This window comes from Pygocentrus nattereri, chromosome 27 (assembly GCF_015220715.1).
Source record: "Pygocentrus nattereri isolate fPygNat1 chromosome 27, fPygNat1.pri, whole genome shotgun sequence".
NCBI lineage: Eukaryota > Metazoa > Chordata > Actinopteri > Characiformes > Serrasalmidae > Pygocentrus > Pygocentrus nattereri.
The window spans coordinates 9,214,720-9,239,277 of record NC_051237.1 but is presented as its reverse complement, the minus strand read 5'-3'; the positions used below and the strand labels follow the sequence as shown (position 1 = coordinate 9,239,277).

General features: G+C 39.3%; 1 protein-coding gene across 6 annotated transcripts in view; it reads right to left on the bottom strand.

Moving 5' to 3' along the window:
* The window catches only part of LOC108425945 (cytoplasmic dynein 1 intermediate chain 1), a 78,660-nt gene that overhangs the window by 13,942 nt on the left and 40,160 nt on the right, over positions 1 to 24,558 (bottom strand). For all 6 annotated transcript variants that reach the window (XM_017695041.2, XM_017695067.2, XM_037535432.1 and 3 more), the window contains 6 exons: positions 21,961 to 22,060; positions 21,618 to 21,743; positions 10,251 to 10,397; positions 7,140 to 7,253; positions 6,463 to 6,596; positions 4,698 to 4,842 (listed from right to left, as the gene is read on the bottom strand). In XM_017695041.2, the coding sequence (XP_017550530.2) occupies positions 4,698 to 4,842; positions 6,463 to 6,596; positions 7,140 to 7,253; positions 10,251 to 10,397; positions 21,618 to 21,743; positions 21,961 to 22,060 (766 nt within the window). The remainder of the gene's footprint in view (positions 1 to 4,697; positions 4,843 to 6,462; positions 6,597 to 7,139; positions 7,254 to 10,250; positions 10,398 to 21,617; positions 21,744 to 21,960; positions 22,061 to 24,558) is intronic.

Below are 24,558 nucleotides of genomic sequence, written 5' to 3'. Positions count from 1 at the left end.
AAGAGGCATTGGATGATGCCATATTTTTGCACTTAACAAGTTATGCAAAGTCCTAAACTCTCCTAGGAATTCTATGTCATCATAACTATGAGTCGGCAGACACTGCCCAGCCCTAAGCTGAGCCGAATCCAGTTTCAACAGTTACCAAAATGAATGATGGTTAGGTTAACAATACCTGCTCAGCACTGCTGCATTCCACAAGCAGAATGAGCAAACCAGGACAATCTCCTTCAACCAGCAGGAGCAGTCAGCACCAGCAGATCTAATCCATAACACCACAGCCAAATCCTGCAGGCGCCAGCTCTGATGCGGCCTCGCCCTTCCACAGCACTGCAGATCAGCCTCCAGTCTTTTAACTCCCCTAACTGAGCACCGCATATATACATATACACAAATAGCCTGGATCATATGGATAAACATATCAAAGTAGCCATGCTGATCTAAGGTGGTTTTTTGCTTTTCATAATCTTATGAATATAATTATAAGGTCTGGAGGAATTGATCCTAGATCTACTCAGAGGAACTCTGTATGCAAGTATCGTGGACTTAGCCAGCAAAGGATGTCTTTTTATAGTCTCCCTGTTTTTTTCTTTCGCAATGACCTGCAGAAACCTACAACTGTATCTTCTGTTGACTTCCTAGTACCTTCTACTTCCTATTCTGTATCAGAGTTTCAGAATGTAGAGGCCTTGCTTGTACCAGCCTTCAAGTTTCCAGTGCTCAGCTCTGGAAGAGGAATGCTCCACAGACAGAATAATCATTACTAACTGCTATGCCACAGCCACAGAGGGACATCGGTTCAAATCAGGCCACTGCCAGGGTTTTCCAATCACAGAATGGAGAAGGCTGGTGAGGGCTGCCATTTTCCCTCTCTCCTTTATAGGGCACTAATAAAGGGCACTAATGCCAACAGGAGAGGACTCTGTTCATTTTAGTTTGGTTATCCACCAACCAGACACAGGGAGGAAAAGACCATAAAGCTAATCACTTAAGGATGTTTTTGGATAATGGAAGAACCTGGCAGAAACTGACCCAAATTTACACATAAAGCTGAACACTTCCTGGTCATCAGTCTGTCTCCAGATGATTTTTTCCATATACTACCCTATTTCCAAAAAGGTTGGGATGCTATGAAGAATGTAAATGAAAATAGAATGCAATGATATGCAAATAATCTAAATCATATTTTTGAAGGAAAATGGTAGAAAGACAACATATCAAATGTTGAAACTGAGAAAATGTATTGTTTTTTCATCTTTACGTCTTAAAGATTCAGCCTCTCTGGGAAGCTCTTTTTAATACCCAATCACATAACTGACGTTGCCAAATAACCACCAGGTGTTTTTTTTATCAGCCTTTTGTTGCCCTGTCACAACTTTTTGAAATGTGATGTTGGCATCAAATTCAAAATGTGCATACATTTTCAAAAAACAATAAAATTTCTCAGTTTAAATTTGATATGTTGTCTTTGCACTATTTTCAATTAAATACAGAGTTTAAATGATTTGCACATTATTGCATGTTTTTTTAATATATATTTTGCACAGCGTCCCAACTTTTTTGGAAATGGGGTTGTACTTGATGCTTAACTATTTGCACATCAGAGTGTGAAACGGCAGGTCTCTAAAGTAATAAGTGTGCAGACACATGTAGTGGGTACAGGCTGCCCTCACTGGCGGTCTTAGGTAAATAATCACTGGCCAACCAGCACAAGGTGTGCCCAGAGCGGCACAGGAACGAGGAAGAGACAAACATTCCTGCGGCTCTCCTCACAGGCAAAAGGACAGGGTTAGGGTTAGGGTTAGGGTTAGGAACCCTATATAACATATGGAAATATGTTCACTGGCACTGACATTACAACCATGACGAAATCAAAACAGACCTAGTAGTCTATAATATATATATATATATATATATATATATATATATATATATATATTATAATTTATATAACAACAACAACAATACTACAACTACTATTACTACTTCTACTATTTCTACTACTACTATTACTACTATGACTACCAATAATAATAATAATAATAATAATAATAATAATAATAATAATGGATTTGTAAGTTCCTCTCAAGGTACTTACAGGTACTACAAAAGAAATACACAAAATGCATAGAAAACATCATTACACTGCAAAATGACAAAAAATTAAAGTGCATTAATATTAAAAATGTAATTAAACAGTATAAATTGCAGAACACAAGACAATTCAAAATATAACAAAAAGAAAAGATAAAATATCAATGAACAATTTTTACATATTACAAAACTTATTTTACTTAAAAAAAATTTTTTTATGTTATATTCTGTGAAATGGGCCCTTTAAGACTTTTACTTCTGGTTTTAAATATTTCAGAACTGTTTGGTTGATCAGTCTTCTGCCACAGTAACATGATTCTACTTCTCTGGTTGTTGTCCTCTTTTCCATCTTTTACTTTTTCACTGTTGACCACATTACTTAATATGTTTCTTTAAGCTTTCTCTCACTTCTCTATTTCACTCCCTCTTTGCTTACATTCATCTTTACTGTTTCTCTCTCTCTCTCTATCTCTCTCTCTCTCTCTCTCTCTCTCTCTCTCTCTCTCTCTCTCTCTCTCTATCTCTCTCTCTCTCTCTCTCTCTCTCTCTCTCTCTCTCTCTCTCTCTCTATCCTCCTTGTGGTGAATGTGGTCCAAGCCCATGTCTCCAGACATGCAGGGCAGCATCATCCGAGAGCAGAGCCATGTGCACACTCTTCCATTTCTCTCTCTCTCTTTCTCTCTCTCTCTCTCTCTCTCTCTCTCTCTCTGTCTGTCTCTCTGTCTCTTTCTTGTCTCTGTGGTTTGAACTTCAGTCAAGCAGCTCTGTCCTCCTTCCTTCCTCTGTTGGTGAGCAGAACTCAAGGCCACAGGCTCCAGTCCAGCGGGCCCAGAGCCTCGGACACGTAATCATCACCCTGTCTCCACCATCCCACCAGCAGCCACATCGAGTCTACAGTCAACCCATACACTGCTCTCTGTCTGTCCCAGACACACTCACTGTCCTCACCCTCAGTGCTGTTATAAATCACTGACAATATGTTTACATGGACAACATGAAGTAGGAGTATACAGAACTCCAAGTATGGCCATAGGAACATTATGTAATTATTACACCCTTACATATCAGTCACATATATTTTACATGTGAAGTGTGTGAAAGCCACATGTTTACAAGTAATCCAGCTCTTTTCATGTGAGCAAGTTTTCATATGCAAACACATTTTTATTTAATATGATCACACGTTTTTTCACATGATACATTTTTTATGTGATGTGTGCAAAAACTACATGAGTTTGATTCAGATGTGACTCTTCTATAAGGGTATGAAGATATGCTATAGTTAAGTCATGGTTATATGATTATACACTTATTTGGTTAGATATAATATTTCCATAGAACAAGTTTAGAAAATAACTCTTAAGTATGTTACATTTGCCTCCATCTGGCTGGCCACATATTATATTCTCTACTGAGTCAAGTCAATAATAATAATAATAATAATAACAGTCATCATCACTGTCATTGTCTTCATCATCATCATCATCATCAATAACCATTCTTTTTTACATGTTCTACATAGCTATATAAAATAGGTATTATTATTATTATTATTATTAGTTTGTGGTAGTGGTCTTAACAGTAGTAGCAATAGCAGTAGCAGTACAGGCAGTAGTAGTAGTAGCTACTCTATTTACATGGTTACACATCAACAAACACTATATACAGAAGTCTTTTTGGTAACATCATGTGGTAACGAGCATTTTCACTGGTTTCGTTCAAATTAAATAAATACTTGAATGAACAATGCAAATCAAAATAAATAGAAATGATGAACAATAGCAGTATCTTACATCAGTTCAAACCTCAAAAGCACTTCACATCCACTTCTGCCCTGTTCCACTGTCTACAGTGTACAAGTGAAGTTTTTCAATTGCCTTAACCACTTAAATATAACTAGGAGCTCAACCAGGAGCCTTAATGTCTACAGCTATGCTGTAACAAGGGAGATACCTGACTTAAACTGAATTAGTCAAATGAGGGGCTGTATTACAAAGTTAGACCAAATTCCCATAGACACAGCATCCTAAATGGAATATGCATGAACTAAATAATTGATGCAACATTTCTTGCCCAACACTGAATAATCCCTCAATGCTTAAACACAGAGCAAACAGAATGAAAAACACTACTCCTCAAACCAGAACACACAATTCTGTTTTTACAAAACAGTAAGCACGACCTCTTTGGTGAATAGATGGATATGCTTTTCTTTAAACACTCTCTGATGTTTTCTGTGCTTTGATGTGCAAAGCACAATTATGTAAACATCTCATGCAAAACACTGTTTTGACTGGATTCATGAATTAATTCCAAATATTTCACGCTGATGACAGACCCTGAAACTTTATCTGTAGTTGCGAAAGTTCTCACCAGTCCACATTTCAGAGTTATTTATAGTTACAGCACACCTGATAAGGACAACCATACTGCTAATCAAATGATCAGGAGTCAAACAAAAAATTCGACTTAGAGGAAATGACAAACATCTACAGGACTGCAGTATTACTCACTCCCTGATCTACTGAATGGCCATACAGTAAGGATGTTGGTAATGTCTGGCTGGAGTGTGTGTTTAAATGAGGGTTCTTGCTTTCTCTTACCTTAGTGCTCCACAGTTTGACAGTCCAGTCAAAGGACGACGTGACAAAGATGTGGGAAAAGTCCACAGGGCCCACAGCACTGTGACAACTGATCCCAGTTACTGGCCCCTGGTGGCCCTCAAACATCTCACAGATACCAGCTTTACTGTAGGACAACACAGGACCATCATCAGCACTGAGTCAACTGTTTTATTTGATTGTTTATGTATAAGGTAAATAAGGTATGTGAGCAATTTGCATGTTTCTGTTTGTCTACATTCTTAGTGGTCACATTATCCGATTTATGTGCTCTGTATCTGTACCCAGAAGGCTTCAGCATCTTAGTACAATAGTAAATTGGAATAAACAAAGAAGAGACCACCCTTTCTTTTATTTAATTTCCAGCCAAAACGGCCAATAAGTAGCTCCTCATTGTTAAGCATTAAGAAAAAAGCATAAAATATTATTTTTGCATTATTTAGTGTGTCTACATTTAGTCTTTGCAGCCCCTATTCATTTCGAAAGACGTGTTTTCAGTTGTTGCACAGATGCATCCATGTCTTCAAAGTTCAGTATTAGAAGTTAATTACAAATTTCATCAGTCAATAAAGCTTTACTTCACATCTCAGATGTCCTGTTTTGGTGTTCTAGTGCAAATTTCTTTTTTTCAGTGATGGTTTCCACAATGTTGAGTGCCAATTATTTTCATTGACTTCATCCTTTAGCCATTTTAGATGCATATGAGAAAGAAATTTGCAAGACAGCTGAGGTGTGTTTGGTAGTTGCTTGTATGAAAGTGTCTCTCTGAAGGAGATCATAATGTCAATGACTCGTTTGGAAACAGCTTTTGTTGGGAGTGTACACAAGTAAAGAATGGACAAACTAAACACAGATTGACGTGACACTACTCCTGGTGTTGGAGGCTTCTGTGCAATTTTCTTTTAAATACACCCTTACAGGAAGGTCACAATAATGTGAATACATGTATTTTTGCACACATCACATTTTACAAATGTACTTTTATCATTAATAATATGCAAAAACCTGAAATGTGTTTACATGTGAAAAGACATCATTACTTGTAAACGTGTTTTTTACACGCTTCACATGTGAATATGACACTGAAAAATTAGTGACTTGTACTTAATGGATGATCTGACTGGAAATTAAATGAAAAAAAGAGTGGTGTCTGACTTTTGCACAGTATTGTGGCTATATATCTATATACACATATTTGTAAACGTTAACAAACAGAAGTATAAAGTTAAAACAGTGCATCAGAATTTGATGTCATACACAGTGAAAGTTCAAATCTCTGTACTTACTCAATGAATAAGCCCCTTGAATTGCTCATACTTTCAACTCTTACTCACATTTTGCAAGCATTGTCCTTATGGCGTCTCTGACTAAGCAGACTTGCATAGAAAGAGGAGTCATACACAATGGAAGGCCCACTCAGTTTATGCTTTAGCAGTATTTGTAACTTTCTGTATAAACAGTGTTTATAAATGCATTATAAAAAAACAGCCAACTCCTACCCTTTGGTCAAAACCAGGTCACTAGAGGCCAGTAAGAGCTGACATGACCTACAAAGGGTACAGAACTCTGATGCCATCAACCAGCTGACTTCAGAGTACACCAATGGTTCCAAAAATATTTGCATTATAGCTTTCTGGCTGTAAAAGCTATGGCAGCTCATTAGGTACAGGTATGCAGTAGATGTGCCTAATACCACTGATACCACTGAGAGTTTGTGCACTTGTGTGTTTTAGTATTCTCCACTAACCTGCCATGTCTGGATGCTGTGTATACTGTTCCCTCTTCACTGCCCACCACAAAATTATTAACGTCTCCCGCAGGAAAGGCCATCCCAGTCACAGCTACTGGTTTAGACTTGTTATATACCAGCTCCATGCTCTCCTGCAACACACAAATAGGCTTCATGACACTGTTCATAGTGCTAATGCAACATGTCAGATGTGATTTTCAGACTGATACTGCTCACATGCCATTTGCTCTGACAGCTTGCTGTAGAACTGCAAATACTAGACAACAGAAATGTATTAGAGTGCTTGGCTTAACGAGATAAGAGCCTCTTACTGATCACGTGCAGACAAATATTAGTGTGATTTGGAAATTTGTTTGATATGAAACACTACTCTTAATCCTAATCCACACTGTTACCCATCCCTTACAGAAATGTCACATATATTTCAAATATGAAGCATGCAAAAAATGTTTTGACACAAATTCATGCAACTTTTCTGTGAGGGCATATAAATTGCTATAGCACTTCAACTGCAGTCAGCAGCTGCAAATACTGCACAACAGAAAAATCTTTAAGACATGATCAGTTTAATTAGATAAGCATCACCACAGCTCTTACTGATGCTAAGCTAGCCACAAAAGGATTTGAGTATGGTTGATGAAAAACATGGAAAGTGTACCTATACTGCTACTGACCTGTGGCTGGGAGAGCATGTCCAGGCTCCAGGAACACATCCTGCCATCTGTGGACACTGTGATCAGGTTGTTAGCGTTCTGGGTCCCAACCACATTTACACAGTACACTGGATGCTAAAGTATGAGAAAGAAAAACAAGGTTTTTACATCAGTCTACAAAGTGTGCATGGGACATGTAGCCCCTTTCACACTTAATGTGATAAAAAGTACACTGCATGGCTAAAAACAGTAGTAGCAGGCATCTTGAAGCCTGATTTAAGTCAATAATTTCATCCAGTTTTATAAACAGCCTATCATATAAGCACACAGGTCTATATGTGAGATTACTTAATGACTTGAAGTGGTTTGAAGCTTCCAATACTAATCCACCAATGCAAAACTGAAAAAGCTGGTTATCATGTCTTATCTTGTATAAACTGTGGACATCTGAGTTGATCTATCACTATAAGTTAAATGTAAAACAGCAAGTATCTCATAATATCTTTATGATTGGGCCTTTGATACAGCCTATGAAGCAAATATCCTAAAATACCACACATGCTCCTCTGAATACTGGCATTGGCCCTGCGCTCCATCAGAAGATAACGGATGTGTGCAGCAGTCGCTTACTTAAACTTGCCAATGGCATCTGCCGCTGTGCAAATACAGTCGATTGTGTGAATCCATTATGTCATTATCGCTGTCAAATTGATTTTTGTTTTAGGCTCACAGTGGGCTCTTTGAGAGGGGCCGGCAGCTCGGTGAGCTGGGGGTCGGCACATAGGCTTTCATTATTGAGGGCACGGGAGTTTAAACCTTCAGCATGTTTGGCATTCAGAGGCCGTGTCTGGCTGTGTAGCACAATGAGGCCCATCCACTCCTCTGCCTCCACCTCTGGCCTGGGCTCTCTTTATTGCATGACATGGAGTTAGATGAGGCTCATTGACTCTGACAGTGCTGAAAGAGTCTAGCTCCAGGTACTGGTTCAAGCCTCTCTTTCATGCTAATTGAGGATGGTGGTGTTGTAGAGCAATAATCTTAATTATCTTAAAGCAATAATTTTACAAAACATCAATCACACTTTATCCCTTTGATCCAAGTGTAACTGATCAGCCAAAGATCAGTTTGCTTCTTTAGCTTCAGTGAAAGTACAAAGCTGACACCTAAAAAATGTCTACATTACAAGAAAAAAAAGCTTAGACCCTCTAATTATATTCCTAAATCTGTATGCCTAAATCATCACACACTTCCCAACGTATGATAAAACGCTGTCTAAAAAAGCTGGGATAGTATGTGCAATGCTGATAAAGAGGAAAGCAGTGATCTGAAATTCCACACATTTACAACATGCCTGTGAGATGGATATCACCGTATGAGGCTGGGAGTACTTTGACAAACCGCTGTCAAACACTGTCCATCGCTGGATCCACAGAAGTTAAGAATGTATTATGCACATCTGAAGCCTTATGTCAACAATGCCCAGAAACACTACTGACTTCTTGGGGCCCAGGCCAATTGACTGATGCACAGTGGAAACGTATTGAGGTCTGACAAGTCAATATTTCAGACTGCTTACAGAAATAATGGACATCTCTGAGCAAAACTGCTACCAGTGTAAAGTTCAAAAGCTAGTGGCTCTCATAGTATAGAGGGATATTAGTGCCCATGGCATGGATAACCTGCACAACTGTAAAGGCCACATTAACACTGAAGTGCACTACACTTTGCAAGCATGACTGCATAAACAGAGAGCACAGGTGCTAGACAGGCCTACCAGCCGTCCAGATCTGTCTCCTATTGAAAACATGTGGCATATTATGAAGTACAAAATATGACAATGATGACTTCATTGTATAGCTGTATAGCTGAAGACTTGCATAATCAAAGAATTGGTATCTTAAGTCCATAAACAATTAAGTGCTGTTAAAAGCAATGGGGATGTAACGTCAGTTACTCTCTTAACTTTTTAGTGCTGCAGGCACCAAATTTAAAATGAGCATAAATTAAAAAAAAAAAAATTAAATCAGTAAGATAAAGCACCAAATCTAACAGAATGTACTAATCTGTAACATGGAGCAATGAGGAAGCAGATGCATGTGCGGAGAAAAGCAAGATTTATTAAGTGCAAATCCAAACTCAGGGTCGGAACAGTCCAGGGTCCTTGAGCCAACACGAATTGAATGAGTAACAGACACAACGAAAAATAAACACAGACCAGATACACCACGAAGGCCAGAATACACCAAACAATCCAAACAATACACTTTGAACAGTGCAAACATATCAAACATATCCAACAAAGACCAGCAACCAAACATGGGAAAACACAGGGCTTAAATATTCATATATAATATTATATTATAATATTATAATATATATTATATTTTATTATCATTGTAATATTATAATATTAATATATAAATCATATTCATATTACTATCACAATCACCGCCACCTTACTATATTCTTAAGTACTTAAATCTGGTGTACATACTGTAAATTCTCTATATTGTCTTAAATTATTAGTAAAGTGTTTATTTTTACATAAATGGCTGCAACTGTAACAACTGCAATTTCCCCCTGGGATCAATAAAGGAATCTGAATCTGAATCTGAAATACAAGAGGGCTAACCAGGGACAACAGGACACAGGTGGAAAATGCAGGTGGGAACAATCAAGGGTGGAGACAAGAAACAAGGGGGCAGAAACCCGGGAGGAAACCAAACATAGAAGCACATGGACATGTAAACAGAAGCACATGGAGGAGTGGGAGGGGCCAATCGTGACAATCACTGCATAGCAAAATAATTATGCCTAATTATGCCAGTGCAAAACCAAAGCAGCAGTCTTGGGACACCCAGTGTGTCTTGGCTGATCGTATATTTTTGATACATTGATAAAGTGAAAGTTGTGAACATTATTGGTTTAAATGTGAGGAGTGTGGATACAGGTTGTCCATGGTGATAACATAGTAAAATGCTTGCATAATTTGAATAGAGTAATTGTTCCATGTGCTATCTTTCGACTAGGATGCAAACTTACTCCTAGCCTTTACTTATAGCTTTAGCAAAAGCATGCTTCATGTGAATGAATGATGCTGCAAATGAGTTGTAGATGTTAAGTAATGCTTACAGTATGTGCAGCTGCAGAGAGGGGTGTCCTCTGGACTGGGGTCCTCCGGTGGCTGCGGTTGTCCCAGAGCACGATCTGCCCTGAGTATGTGCCACCCACCAGCAGATTAGGATGAAACCGGGCAAAGCCCACAGACACAACGGGGGACTTGGGAGGAGAACAGAGGACAAGATAATTAATTTGAGAGAGTGAATGAAAGAAGGAGAGAGAGAGGCATGATGCTGATGAGTTCACTGTAAAGATCTTGCGCAAGAGTGGGTTTTGGGGCAAAAATACAACAATGCAGGGGATTGTAGGCCCAGCAGTTTTATATTACAGCACCATAAGCAGTGGGCAGCGGAGCGAGAAGCATGGCTTTTGTTGTGACAGGCTTGGCCTTGAACTTCCCCTCTGTCTTCACTTTTATTGAGTTTTCCGTTCCTCATGAATGCCCGTCAAATGAAATGTGAGCTTATGCTTTCATATTTTCACACAAAGTTCCCTCAAAAAGGAGCGACTAAACTCTCAGACAAGTTTTGATGGATCTTCGCTCAGCATTTTTCCCAATTAGCTCTTCAGGCCAATTATCACACGGACTCGGGGTTCCTCTGTTTTGCCTTCCCTGCCCACTTCAGTGAAACGGGCCTGAGCTGGGACAGAAGTGCGAGAGGCTTGTTTTCTTTAGCACTCGGCAGTTGTCTGCCGAGGCAAAGCGCGAGAGAGACTGTCTCCGTGTTTCACCACACCAGCTGTGGCGGCCAAGTCATGCACCCAGAGTTCATTTTAAAGTGAGTGGAAAACAAACCAGAGCAAAAGAAAACATGCTTCTCTTTTCCTTCGTTCTTTTCCCCCCTTTAAAAAAATACGGTTTCCAAAGAGACTTGGGAGCAGCCTCATATGTGAGGCGGTTTTTTAAAAAGGATTTAAAATAAACCATGCTGGAAGGGTAAAAATAAAGCGCTGGCCACCAAAAAAAAAAAAGATCCCAGAGTTGGGTTTGTTTGCACACACAACACCCAGACCAATCTGGTTTAAGGTTTAAGCACGTTAAGACAAAACTGTTTGATGGTCAGATTATTTGGAAATTCGGAAAATAGATTTGACTGATTGTGTGACTGACTGACTAAAAAACCTCAACTAGGACAGATGTTGAGGAACACACTGTGAAATACATGATAGAAAACAGATAAAGCGTTTAGAATTGGCTGTCACTAGAGAAAAACAGTGAGCAGGCCTCCAAAGCCAACATGTCAGTTAATAAATTGATCAGTATATCTTAAGAACTGGAAAGGCTTTCTCTAGGCTTGTTTCCTCCCTGTGGCTGCTCTGATTAGTGGGCCTGTTGAAATAAGTGCTTCTGCTCCATGATTAGTGATCAGTAAAGCCTTAATGCTAACTGAGTGACGAGAGGGCACTGCAGCACTAAGACACTCCACAATTTCAATCAGAGCCTCAAGCCTGACCTTTGACCCCCCCTCCTTACATTCTACCTTTTACATTCAAACTCTCTTGTCTTATTCTGTCCTCCTTCTCTCTTCTCTCTTCTCTCTCTCTCTCTCTCTCTCTCTCTCTCTCTCCCTCTCGCTCTCTCTCTCTTTCTCCTCAGGTTCATAAACTCTCCTTCTGTTTGCTGTAGTCATGCGTCAGGGACACGTTCCCCCAGACTGGAGCTTCATTACTGGGCTAATGAACACAAGCCCAGGTCACCACAACAAGAGGGTAATAACTCCACTATGAAGCCATTAATCAAAGACTTAATGAAGTATCGTAACATGAAACCTCCTCTCAGGAGAGCCAGCCCACGCAGGAGTCAAGCCCAGCCAACCTCACTCAATCCCCCCACCACAAGCCTCTGCTTTAGCCACAGGCTTTCTCCTCTCAGGCACCAGTGCTAATATCAGCATAGTGCTCTGGATTATGATGCTTGGAGCTTTGACATACATGTCTTTAAAACCTCATAATTAACTTTTTCATTTTTTAATCATTTAAAAAAAACAGCTACCTTTTGCATTATGTCAGCATTTAATGATGAACAAAAACAGTGCAAAATTTCTTTGGATCAAAAATGTCTTACATTAACACAGATTTCAAATAAGAGCATGCATCTTATTTTACCTCTGTCATATCAAAACCTAGTCCAATTTTTACAGGGTTGTTTTTGCACTATTTGAGGTCTCCAACTGCCCTTTCAATTGTGTAAACATTTCACAATGAATGGACCAAAAGAAGTAGAATTAAATCTCAGTATGTATATTACATTTAAGTAGGTTTTCTCCTTATGCTGTAAAGTTACCATTCTGGATTTAACAGCATGCAGTTTAAGGGGTTAAGTGCTTAAAAAGAGAATTCCAACAATTAAAAAGAAATCTGCATAATTTAGTCACTGAGATGCAAACAAAATCATTCAGAGTGGTTTGATTGTAAAGAAACTTACTCTGATTTCTTTATAGTGGTTGTGATAGGAACCTTTGGTCACAAAGTCTACAATGCACATATAGCTATTTTACTAGCTATGCAAACTAACTAGTTAACCTTCACATGTCTTCTGAGTTTTTGTATGTAATGCTTATAATGATAACATTTTAAAATCTGAAGTTAAAATCTTTTAAATCTTACAAAATAAGCTTTCTTTTGTCACTATTTTACCTTACAACACCCTGCATGCACTTCTCTGGCATAGATGTGCTTTAAAATATTAAAGATCAAAAGCTTTCCTCAGAACTCTTCTAATGTTTCTAGCTTCAGGCAACATATTCATAACTAGTTAATGTATACATTTTCTGTGAGAATTTAGAGGCAGTCCACTATTCCACTATTGAGATGTCCTATCAGCACCACAGTGAGCAATTCTGACTCAGTAAGTTTCTCTAGCAGTGAACATTTCACATCAAACCACTCTGAATGAATTTGTTTACATTTTCATCATTTAATTACAGTGGGTTTTAGAAAAATTGGTGGCACCCCCCCCTTTACACTGTAATAGTTATGATCACTCATAAATATATATGTCTTCAATATTAGTTCTATAAAAGTTACAAAATATTTTTTGTAATTTTTAAAGAGTCTTAAGAATAATACATTTACAGCATTTGGCAGACACTCTCATCCAGAGTGACTTACAATTTGATTATTTTACACAGGTAGGCCAAGGTGGTGTTAGGAGTCTTGCCCAAGGACTCTTATTGGTATTGTGTAGGCTGCTTGCCCTGGTGGGGGATTGAACCCCAGTCTGCAGTGTAGAAGGCAGAGGTGTTAACCACTATACTATACCAACTGCAGGCTTGCTGGAATAATAAGCCTGCAGTTGAATTAATTAATTCAGAGCTACACAAAGCTTTAAATGAAGAATCTTCATTACATTAGATATAAAGCCTACAGAGAGTCTTCGAGTAATGTCAGCCCAAGACCCTGAGCCTTGGTGGGCTGGATATTGGCCAAAGACCGATAGATGTATATTGATTAATGAAGAAGTCCTTTTTCCCACTTCTCATTTTACATTGCAAGCGCACATCTACCCTCACATCCCGGGTGGCCATATGTGACATTAACCGAGCAGACATTAGCTGGAAGTTGCAATCACTGTTTCAGATTTTGTGATAAATAACCTGTCAGGAAGCAAGCTCAAAGTCATAAACAGATGATGTATGCTTTACTCATTACAGCCACCACATAAATCCAGAAAGTTCCTTCACTCCACAGATAAATGTGACAAGTCATATGAACGCTCTTTAAAGTCATAATCTAAACATGGCAGAGATGCTGGAGGATGAAAAGATGGTATATTCACACCATATGGAGAGCCCCACCACTCAGCCCTATCTGGCCTCTCATCTTAACTACCCGAACCAAGCAAATGACTCTACAGACTTACTGTAAAGCCCAATAAACATTAGGCTCCCTGCACTGTGGCACACATGCAGCTACTGCGCTACCGGAATTAGCTCAATTTGTCCCGGTAGACTGCTTTGCTGATTCTGCCAAATAGGAAATTAGGCCTCAAATCATAGTCTTTTCCCTGAGCATATGTCATCAGAATACATGTGGTTGTCTGCTGAAAGGAATCTTTTCAGTAGTTTCAGTGTAAAAAATGTGTTTTAACTTGGGGAAAAAAATAAGTTCACCTGGCTACCTTACATTTCAATTTTATTCAGTTGCAAATAAGTAGTGAACAGAATCTCAGATTAATATATTATATAGTTAACATATTATATGAGGTTCAATAAATTCAAAATTTAATGACAGCCAGAGCCCTAACTTAAAAGTTAAGGCACTACATTGTTTTTTTTCAGTATGACACTTTGGTGCCTGTGTAATATATTTAAAGCACCCATATCCACATTTTCGTCCTAGAACTAAAATACATGTAAAGCATCTCTGCTTTCATTGGCTGCCCTGTATTGTTCCTCATTCAAACAGCAGTCTGAGCTAAAACACTCCTTATAACTTCCAAATGAATGGGCGGAGCTAAACTGATGTATTCTGAATATGCAGTGATATGTAAAAGTGTTGGCTTTCATTACATCATAATAACAAATTCAATAGGGGCTATTTTGCTGCTTATCCACTATTCAGACAAGATGAATTCTGCAAGGGGAGATGGGGTAACGCAATAATTATCAGCAGTTCACTGTGATTTTAGTCTTGTTCGATTGAGCCATGTCAGCCATTGTAACACCTTATAGCTTCATAGAAATAACATGAGATTACATTAATTCAATGCAACGTAACATGATGGTAAACATAAAAGTCATAACCTGGGGAAAAAAGAGTTTTTCTTAAGAACTGAGGCACTTAAAGCACTTGTTTGTATTCTCTGTGGCTCAAATGAAGTCCATATGTACTGTCCTTGTCCTTAAGCATACAACTCAAACAAAGCGTAAAAACATAAAACACGTAACATGACAGAAAAATGTTTGATTTTATGGGGTTGATTGTTGGCTGTAAATTCCCAAGCTAATGACAATGGCAATGACACACTACACTCACTTAGGACAACTAAGTACATGGTTAGCATAAACAAAATAATGGCTAAATGAAATGTTTTGACATGTATTCTACCCTTTTTGGAGTGAAGGCAGTGCATTTGTTTATACAGAGATTTTTTTTTTTTCATAAACATTACAGATGCCCCAAAGTAAAATTACATGCAAAACTATTCCTGTCCGAATAGTAACGCTTTTCCATAATATGTGCCCTTTAAAAACTCTGGAGCCAGACTGCTCAGTTTCCCACTTTCCCACACCACCTGGCATGAAAGTGCCTCAGGTCTGCTCTGGTGACATCCCAATTGTGCCACTTTTTTACCAACTCGGTCACTGAAATTCAAATATTCACCTCAAATTGAGCATTTCTCATTGCGAGCTCAGCCAGGGGCCCACTCTGGTGAAGACGCAGATCCAGTGATCATATTCTAACTGACAGGTTCAGTAAAAACACAATCTCACGGCACATTTCCGCCTTGCTGTCGGATTCCAGTGGCACGAGAGGAAGAAGAGGAAAAAAAACCCTTCAGATTGTCTGCACCTTCCAGCGGCAACCGACTGTGTTTTAATCTTAAAGCCGCACTTTAATGCCCTTCACCAGGCCTAAGTGCTTTTGGCAGACAAGGTTATATTAATGGGAAGTGTTCTGTATAGAATAATACACACGGCTAACCCGTGATGAGAGATGGCGTGGAGAGAGGGATCACGGAGGGAAACACTCCTGTCTTTGTGCTGCCTCTTTGTTTTAGGGAGGGAGGCTGGGAGGGGATGAGCGTGTAACAGACAGTACATTCAGCAGCGCCAATCCGCCGCCTCCTCCTGCAACACCACAATCATATGGTTCCCAGCAAAGCTTATCAGCTCCAGATGCAATCCTCCATCTTCCACCGGCATCCCTCGTTCTCTCCCTCTTTCTCTCCCCTAATGGCACCCCACGGATTTTGTCACTCTGTGGTCGCTGGCGCAGGCCGTGTAATACCATATCTCCCTCTCAGAGGAGAGGGAAAAAGAAGTTAGTGAATGTGAGCAGTCATTCTTTTTCCCTTGCTGTCTCTCACTCTCTCATGCTCGGTCTAGTTTTCTCTGCATGATCTTGTCTCTCAGTTCTATCTTTCAGTCTTCTTTTTCAGGCCAACAAGGGAAAAGTCTTCTGGCAAGGCCTCATGATCAATTAAAGGAACACAAAACACTCTGTCTTGATCAAATATCAGTCAGGTAACAGATACATATCAGAACCAATTTTACACAGCGAACATGGGCAGAAATAGGTGCAGGTAAGACTGAACTTTTCCCTTCTGTTGACAAGTTAGATAAAACAGGTTTACAATAGCACATCCATTTCCATTTTCCCATCCTAAAAATGAAACTTAGCCCTGCTACTGCCGCCTTTTAAGGTACTATTATTTTGAAATGGTGAGACTGCAGCATGAATTTGTATTTCATTCTTACTCTGACGTAATACAAGTTTCTGACATGACATCATGGCACTTATGACCTGAATACAGTGTTGAATATGCCTGGGCATGTTCTGTAACTGGATCAGACTGCATCTAACAGCCATGACAGCACTGGGCTACATCTTTTATACAGTGGCAGACAACACAGTACCACAAAGTATGTTTATATTTTTCATGTATATGCAGTTTAGAACTTACAACAGTTTTAGGGGCAACACGCTACAAAGCAACTCATTGTAGTAATGTAATTACTTGCTGTAATGAAGTAATAAAATATTAGTTTCTCTTGTGATCACATTACAGTTACTGACTTAATAACAGTTAATCTATTTATTTTAACCTCTTAATATATCAGGCTTATAACATACTAAGGCTTTTCATTTGAAGGCTAATCATTTAATGGCTTAATATCAATTATGTCCAATATTCTCTTTACTTTGAAATCATTGCATGTTAGACCTAAGCCTGAAACCACCACTGTAAAATTGATCACAATGCTAATGCAACATTAGCTATCTGAAGATCCCTGTGCCAAAGAAAGTGCCAAGTATCACCCAAACAAGCCAGACTTGATTCTTATTCAGGCAGGGATAGTGACCTTTCATTTTTGAAGAGATATTTAGTATGATTGGTGACTTTTTTCAAAATAAAGTACTGAAAGGACTTTTCAATTTCCCCCCTTGCCATTTCCTAATGATATCTCTATGTTTTAGAGTGTAACTTAGAAGTAAAGTAATAAGTAAAGTAACCCCAGCAACAGCTTGAGAGAGGCAAAAGTTTGAGAGTTTTTTGAGTGACTACCTCAACATTGACGGATATCATATATGTTTGGATGGTCTTGTTATTTTTACAGTTAGAAATTTTTATTGTAATAACTCAGTGATTGCTGGTATCTCTGCCACTAGAAAGCCTGTATGAATGTACCAAAACCCAAAAACAACACTTCTACTGCAAGGGCAGATCTAATCAGATTATCCACTTACATGGCCAGGGTCCTATTTTTTTTATTTCACACGCCTATAACCTAAAGATAGTAAACCAGGTTGCATTGAAGGCCCTGTAGTTACTCAATAACAGGCCTTAGTTTGTAATAAGCTTGGGATTTTAAGGGGTTTATCTTAACCAATTTATCCCTATGCCAAGAAATCCTTGGAAGACTTTCATTCCTTGGTCTTATATCTATATAAAATGTTTTTATTTGGGAAGCACCAATGACATTTGGTTCAGTCTAAAGGCACGTTTAATTAAAAATAAATGCCTCCAGGACACACTGTGATCAGATTATGATCTAATCACTCAGAGGTAGTCAGAGACGGATTTTGATCACATGTAACACAAGTGTAAATGGAACGCATTTTCTATTTTCACATACAATTGCATGAGAACAAATGCATGTGCTGAATGCTGGATGGAGGATACGCAAAGCTGAAGTCTAAATGGAACCCAGCCAATGTACACCCAGATATGATCCGGACATGAAACACATGTTAATGCCAGGTGAAAACAGGCTCTAACACGAGGCTTAATCTACGACAACAAAACTGGCTTTCAGTGTTTACTAAATAATAATAGTTAAGCTTAATAATTCAATAACAAATGTGAAGCACGTGGAGGGTTAACAGTAGCAGCAGTGACCAGTACAAAAGCTGAAATGTGGTTATACAGAGTTATAGTAAACGCATGGTGGAATGGAGGTCTTTGCCCTTCCTCTCAGTGAGCTGAGAGTGGTTTTGAAGCATTTCCACAATGGCCTTTGTGATCCAAAGCAACTCCATCCGGCCGCCATTATTCAGAGTGGGCTGCTCTCCAAACTACTATGAATACATTTCCCCCCTCAGCCAGCATTCAGCAGGGCTTCAGTCATCCCGGGGAAAATACACCAACAATATCAATAAAAACATGGCAACGGGAGATCAGAACCGACAGTATCTGCAGGGGTATGGGCATTTTTTTTTACTCAGGCTGTGCTCTTGATGTGGCTGGAGGCAGCCCACTTGAGAAGGCCATGTGATGTTACTGAAGGGTCCAATAAGGTGGTGGAGAGGGGAGAGAGACCCATGACACCACAGCACAGGACAGGACAGCACAAAAAAGGACTGACAGCAGTGAATCCAGCTAAACTCAAACCGACTGCATCACCATCCCAAAACCAGTCTAGCAGTTTGCCAAAATCAACTGAGCTCTGCCTCTAAGTACAGGATACCCACACTGTGAAGATGGGGAGAGAACGAGGGGAAGACAAAAAAAGGGAGATGGAAAGGACAGCAAAAAGCAAAACTTTGGAAGACACAGAGAGAGAGAGTGAGAGAGCGAGAGACAGTGGTCAGAGAGGGAACAGAAGCATTCAGCACATGAAAGTGTCAGCGGCTGTGGACAAATCTGGAAAAATGATTGCTGGAAAAAAACGCTGAACTCCGCAGAGGGGGCCTGCCAAAAGCGAGGGAAGCCGCGGCGGGCGGAGAGGTGAAGAGGAGAGTGGGATTGAAGGGAGGCCGAGGATGAGCGTGTGGCTTTCACAGGCGTTCACTTCAGGGGGAGAGAAAGAGTTGTGGTTTTGGGGGTTAAACAGCAGAACATGCTCACACATTAAGCTCCATCTGATCCCTGCCTAACGAGAGAAAAAGCAGTATCTGTGCAAACCACCCCGAGCCCTTTCATCCACAGCCAAAAGCACAGTGCTCCTGCCATGCGCCAAATGATTGGAGATCGAGCTCATCTTCCTTTCCACAATTTTATCCCTGCCCTTCCTTTCTTCTCTTCTCTTTTTGTCTGCACACAGAAGAGGTCTGGCGAAGGCCCAGGTCACACTTACAGAAGCCTGCAAGATTCTATTAATCCACTATATATATATATATATATATATATATATATATATATATATATATATATATATATATGTCGCTGATGTTGGAACAAAACATGGTATCTCCAAAATGTTAACTTTACAGGAGAATGAAAATACATACTCTACTTGTAATGTACGTCAATGGAACCAGATTTTTTCTTAAGTCATTTTGGGCCGTTTGTTTTGGTCCAATCTTCATGAAATTTACACACATTATAAAGGACAACAGGTATTTTCAAATTATTTCAAAAAGTAAAAAATGTAAAAAATGGAGCTTTTGATGAGGTTTTGTTCTGACAGCAGCGACATTGTGCACAGAAAATGGCAGAAATTGCCATATTTAAGTCTGCTGCATGTGGAGGATATGTTATGACTGTTAATGACAGCCCTAGATTCCATTTTAATTTTTTTCTCCACTTCATCATTTCCTTCATTTCCTCCTCTTTCTGCAGCCATGGGGAGAGAAGTGTACCCACCAGCTAGTGACAGCAGAGATTCACATATCAGACCTTTATGACCATCATCATTCACACTCTCACTGAGGCTTACTCACCACACTAAAACTTCCTCCCGTACGAATAGACCAGGAACACCAGACAGACAAAACGGGCCACTTTAACCATAAAATTCCAACTCAAGTCAATAAATTCTAAATCTTAGGTAAAATGAGAACAAATCTCTTTTCACAGACCCCTAAGCAGCTGTCAGAACTGATTGTAGTTAATTGGTACAGAAAATAATACCATCATGCCCATGACATAATGTAGAGATCTGATACTTTGTGAAAACTACTGTTATGAAGGATTAAAATTACTGCCCGAAAATGAGACAGGCGAATTTATGATAGCTAAAAGAATTATGTGCCTGTAAGTAAGTGGGTGTTTACAGAAGTGAATGTGTGTGTGTGTGTTCATGTGTAAATTTGCACATGTGTGAGATTCTTGTGTGTGTGTGTGTGTGTGTGTGTGTGTGTGTGTGTGTGTGTGTGTGTGTGTATGTGACACGTTGGGCGTAGGAAACGGAAAAGCACATGGTCCATGTGGGTGGGCAAACATATGTGGCTGGCTGGATTAGGAAGTGGTAGGCCACATCTTTTTATTACAGAACTGTCTCTATAATATCTGGCTCTCGTGGGAGTGGAAGAGACTCACACCAGGCTTTCGCTTCCAGACTTGCTTACTCGCTCGTTTCTACCTCATTATGCCTGGAGTCTTTTATAATTAGCATCAAAACCAACCCCATATACTTTTTTACTCTTAAAATGTTTCAGATTTTTTTCATTTCAACAGAAATGGACATGTTCCAAAATGAATAACGTTCTGCTCCACATGTCTAACCATGGGAACTTCTTTAATTACATACCATTTTCTTTTGCATTTTTCAAAACTATGTCATCATTTCAGGCAGTACATTCCTGTACTCTATACACCAGTTATATCTCACTTTAGAGTCCATTTAGAATTGTTATCAGTAGGGATCACTAAAGCAAATTACTTAATGTTAGATATTTCTCACTCATAGCTCACTGAAAAAAGCAAAAAAGTATGCCGAAAGTACAGATATTGAATCCCAGCAGCTTATCAGAGCCACACCAGAGTCAGGACCTCAACATCACTGAATGTGTTTGAGAGAAAATGCACCCAACTTCTAAGACTGAACTTTGTTAAAAAATATCCCTGCAGATTTCTTTGAATGGAACAGAAGCTGTAAGGTTAAATACTAACAAATTATACATTATATTTAGTTGGGTGTATTTTGGGTTTATTTGTATTTTTTTTAATATATGTTTTCTGCCTTATTTCCTGATGCTGAAAACATTTTTATTGTTGTATTCAATGGTTGTTTTAACTGGAAATGAAATACATGAGGGCTGGTAATTTTGCACAGTGCTGTATTTGATTTTTGACATCAATCCAAACAGAAACTGTGTAATTAACTATTTGATTACATTAAAATACTTATTTAATAAATATTAAATAAATATTAAATCTATAAAGAAGTCTATTTAAAAAAGGAACACAGCACTAATAACTCAATCATTTTAGAGTTTAAGGCCAGATTGTTATAGAATGACTTATTACTGCAGGAGGGCTACTATGTTCACCTGACAGTGGTAGATGTATTCAGGCGTGGTCTTCTTGAATTTCATATTCCACACTAAGGCCACACCATCTGGCTCATGAGGGGCGTCCTCATTGTTGTTATAGGAGGCCACCAACAGCTCTGGGTACTGGTGAGAAAGAGAGAGAAGAAGAAGAAGAGGAAGATGGACAAAACAAGATGAGCACGCAGGTAGAACAGGAGAAAGAAAATAGTAAAGGTGGGTAAAAAGTGCCATAACAGAAGAGCAGGGGTGTGTGTCAAGCATGCAGAAGTGAGAGAGGATTCCTCCATGAAATGAAGAAGTGTTGACATGTATGAGAGGTCAGAGGCAGAGGTGACTCTACCTGAGGGGACCAGTCCAGACAGGTGATGACCCGATGCTTAGACCAGTGCTCATCATAGAACAGACGACTGAAGGACAGACTCGACCCCCCCTGCAGGTCTCTGAGACAGATAGAGGGGGGGGGTTAACATAAATTATATTAAAAGGTTTAAAGGTTTGCAACTGAAATGACAATGATAATCTATTCCACCCTCCTATGAAAAGTAACACAAAATTTCAGACTGTACACCAGGATACCGCATAAAACCTGGAATTAGAAGTGCTCTTAACGTTCATTGTGAAATGTGGTATGCTGTCTACAGGCACATTTCCAGAGAATATGTTTGGAATAATCATCTTGAATAAGAGGCTGTGAATGAATGAGACGGTATGAGAGCATTTCTTTGAAGAACAAAGGAGCACCATGTTAGGCTCCAAACTCATGAGTCACACACACACACACACACACACTTGTTTTGAAACAATGTAAGGACACAGAGACATACATGTGTCCTATTTCCAAAAGCAGTTGGTACGCTGTGAAAATTGTAAATAAAAACAAAATGCAATGATGGGCAAATAATTTAAACCCTATATTTCATTGAAAATACTTCAAAGACAACATATTAAATGTTGAAACTAAGAAACTTTATTGTTTTGAAAAATATATGCCCATTTTGAATTTGATACCAGCAACACATTCAAAAAAGTTGTGATGGGGCAACAAAAGGCTGGTTTGCATAGTGCTTAAAAACCACCTGGTGGTTGATTGGCAACAGGTTAATAACATGCTTGGATATGAAAAGAGTGTCTCAGAGAGGCTGAGACTATTAGAAATTAAGGTGAGGAGAAGTTCACTACTCTGTGAAAGACCGCAGAATCTAATAGAGCAACAATTCAAGAATACAATTTCTCTACGTAAAATAGCAAAGAATTTTTGCTTTTCATTATCTATGGTACATAATATAATAAAACTGTAAGGGTTCAGCCTGCACTGCCAGCAGAGGGATAAAAAAAAATCCAAGCCATACACAAGGTGTTTGCCCTAAGAGCTAACAAGTTAAGGAAAATCTTCCAACCGTCAGACGGTGGCAGCGTCTTTGTGTTTTCGCTTTCGTTTGTTTCACCTTTCTACTCAGCCTTTGTTTGAGCACGCCGCCCGTGGCATCCCCTTTGTTTGGCCTTCGCTTCCGCGCCTTTTCCCGCCTTCCTCAAGGTGCCTTGACCATCGCCACTTGCACATTCTGGTGGCGCAGCAGTAGCGCCACAGGCCATTGACCATAACAGTGACGGTTTGAACCTCGATCCGGGTGCCTCTGTATTGGTGATGGCAACTGCATATGCTGTTGCCCCTTACTTCCCATTACATTTTTGTTTTTGCTGGGCTTCAGTTCTGTGCTTGGGTCTGCCTCCCCACCATCCCGTAACAACAACGACTCAGAGAATCTGGAGTATTTGCTGGCTGTGATCTTTTCAGGTGCCACTGCATTAAAAACAGTCATGACTGTCTGGTGGAAATCACTGCATGGGCTCAGAAAAACGTCTGAAAAACACTGTGTATGAAAACTGTTTGGCGCTGTATCCACAAATGCTAATTAAAACTGTTAAACGCAAAGAAGAAACTATATATAAACAGGACCCAGAGAAGGCAGCGGTGTCCTTTAAAATAAACTGAGAGGAAGTGGAAAAGTACCCTGTGGTTCAATGAATCAATATTTGAATTTCTTTTTGGAAATCATGGATACTCTGGGCTAAAGACCACTCAGCTTGTTATCAGTGCACAGTTCAAAAGTCAGTATTCATGATGGTATAGAGGTGCATTAGTGCACATGGCATGGGTGGCACATCTGTGAAGGGACCATTAACACTAAATGATATATACGCGATATATACAACGATGTCTTGGCAAGATATGCTGCCATCCAGATGGCATCTTTTTCAGGGAAGGCCTTGATTATTTCAGTAAGACAATGTAAAACTATATTTTGCATGTATTACAACAGCATGGCTCTGTATTAAAAGAATCTGGGTGATAAACTGGCTTGCCTGCAGTCCAGACTTGTCACCACTGATAATATGTGGCACATAAAATGAAAATTGGACAAAGGAAACCCTGAACTGATGAGAGCTGAAATCCTATGTTAAGCAAAAATGGGAAAACATTTCATGTTCAAAACTACAGCAGTTGCCCTCCTCAGTTCCCAAATGCTTACTGAGTGTTGTTAAAAGAAGAGGTGATGAAACACCGTGGTAAACATTCCCCTGTTAGATAGATAGATCCCACTGCTTTGAAGTAAATGTGTCCCAAATTCAGAACCATTTATTTTATTAAAAGAATCATAATTAAGGCATTTGGTCATTTAAAGGCTGGACAGTCCCAACTGAATATGCAGTCTTCATAATGAAAAAGACATTTAGATCTAAAGCAGGAGTGTCAGAACATATGCAGGCTGAGATCAGCCCGACAATGATTCTCCATTGATTGAAATTGACCACTTTCAATAAAATGACAGGCACGATCCTCAACCAATCACTGCTTGGCAACTAACTTAGTCTCGAAGTGCTACTTCTTCCAACAAGGGAATTAAATCTCTGGAAAAACTCCTCAGAAAAAACCTGG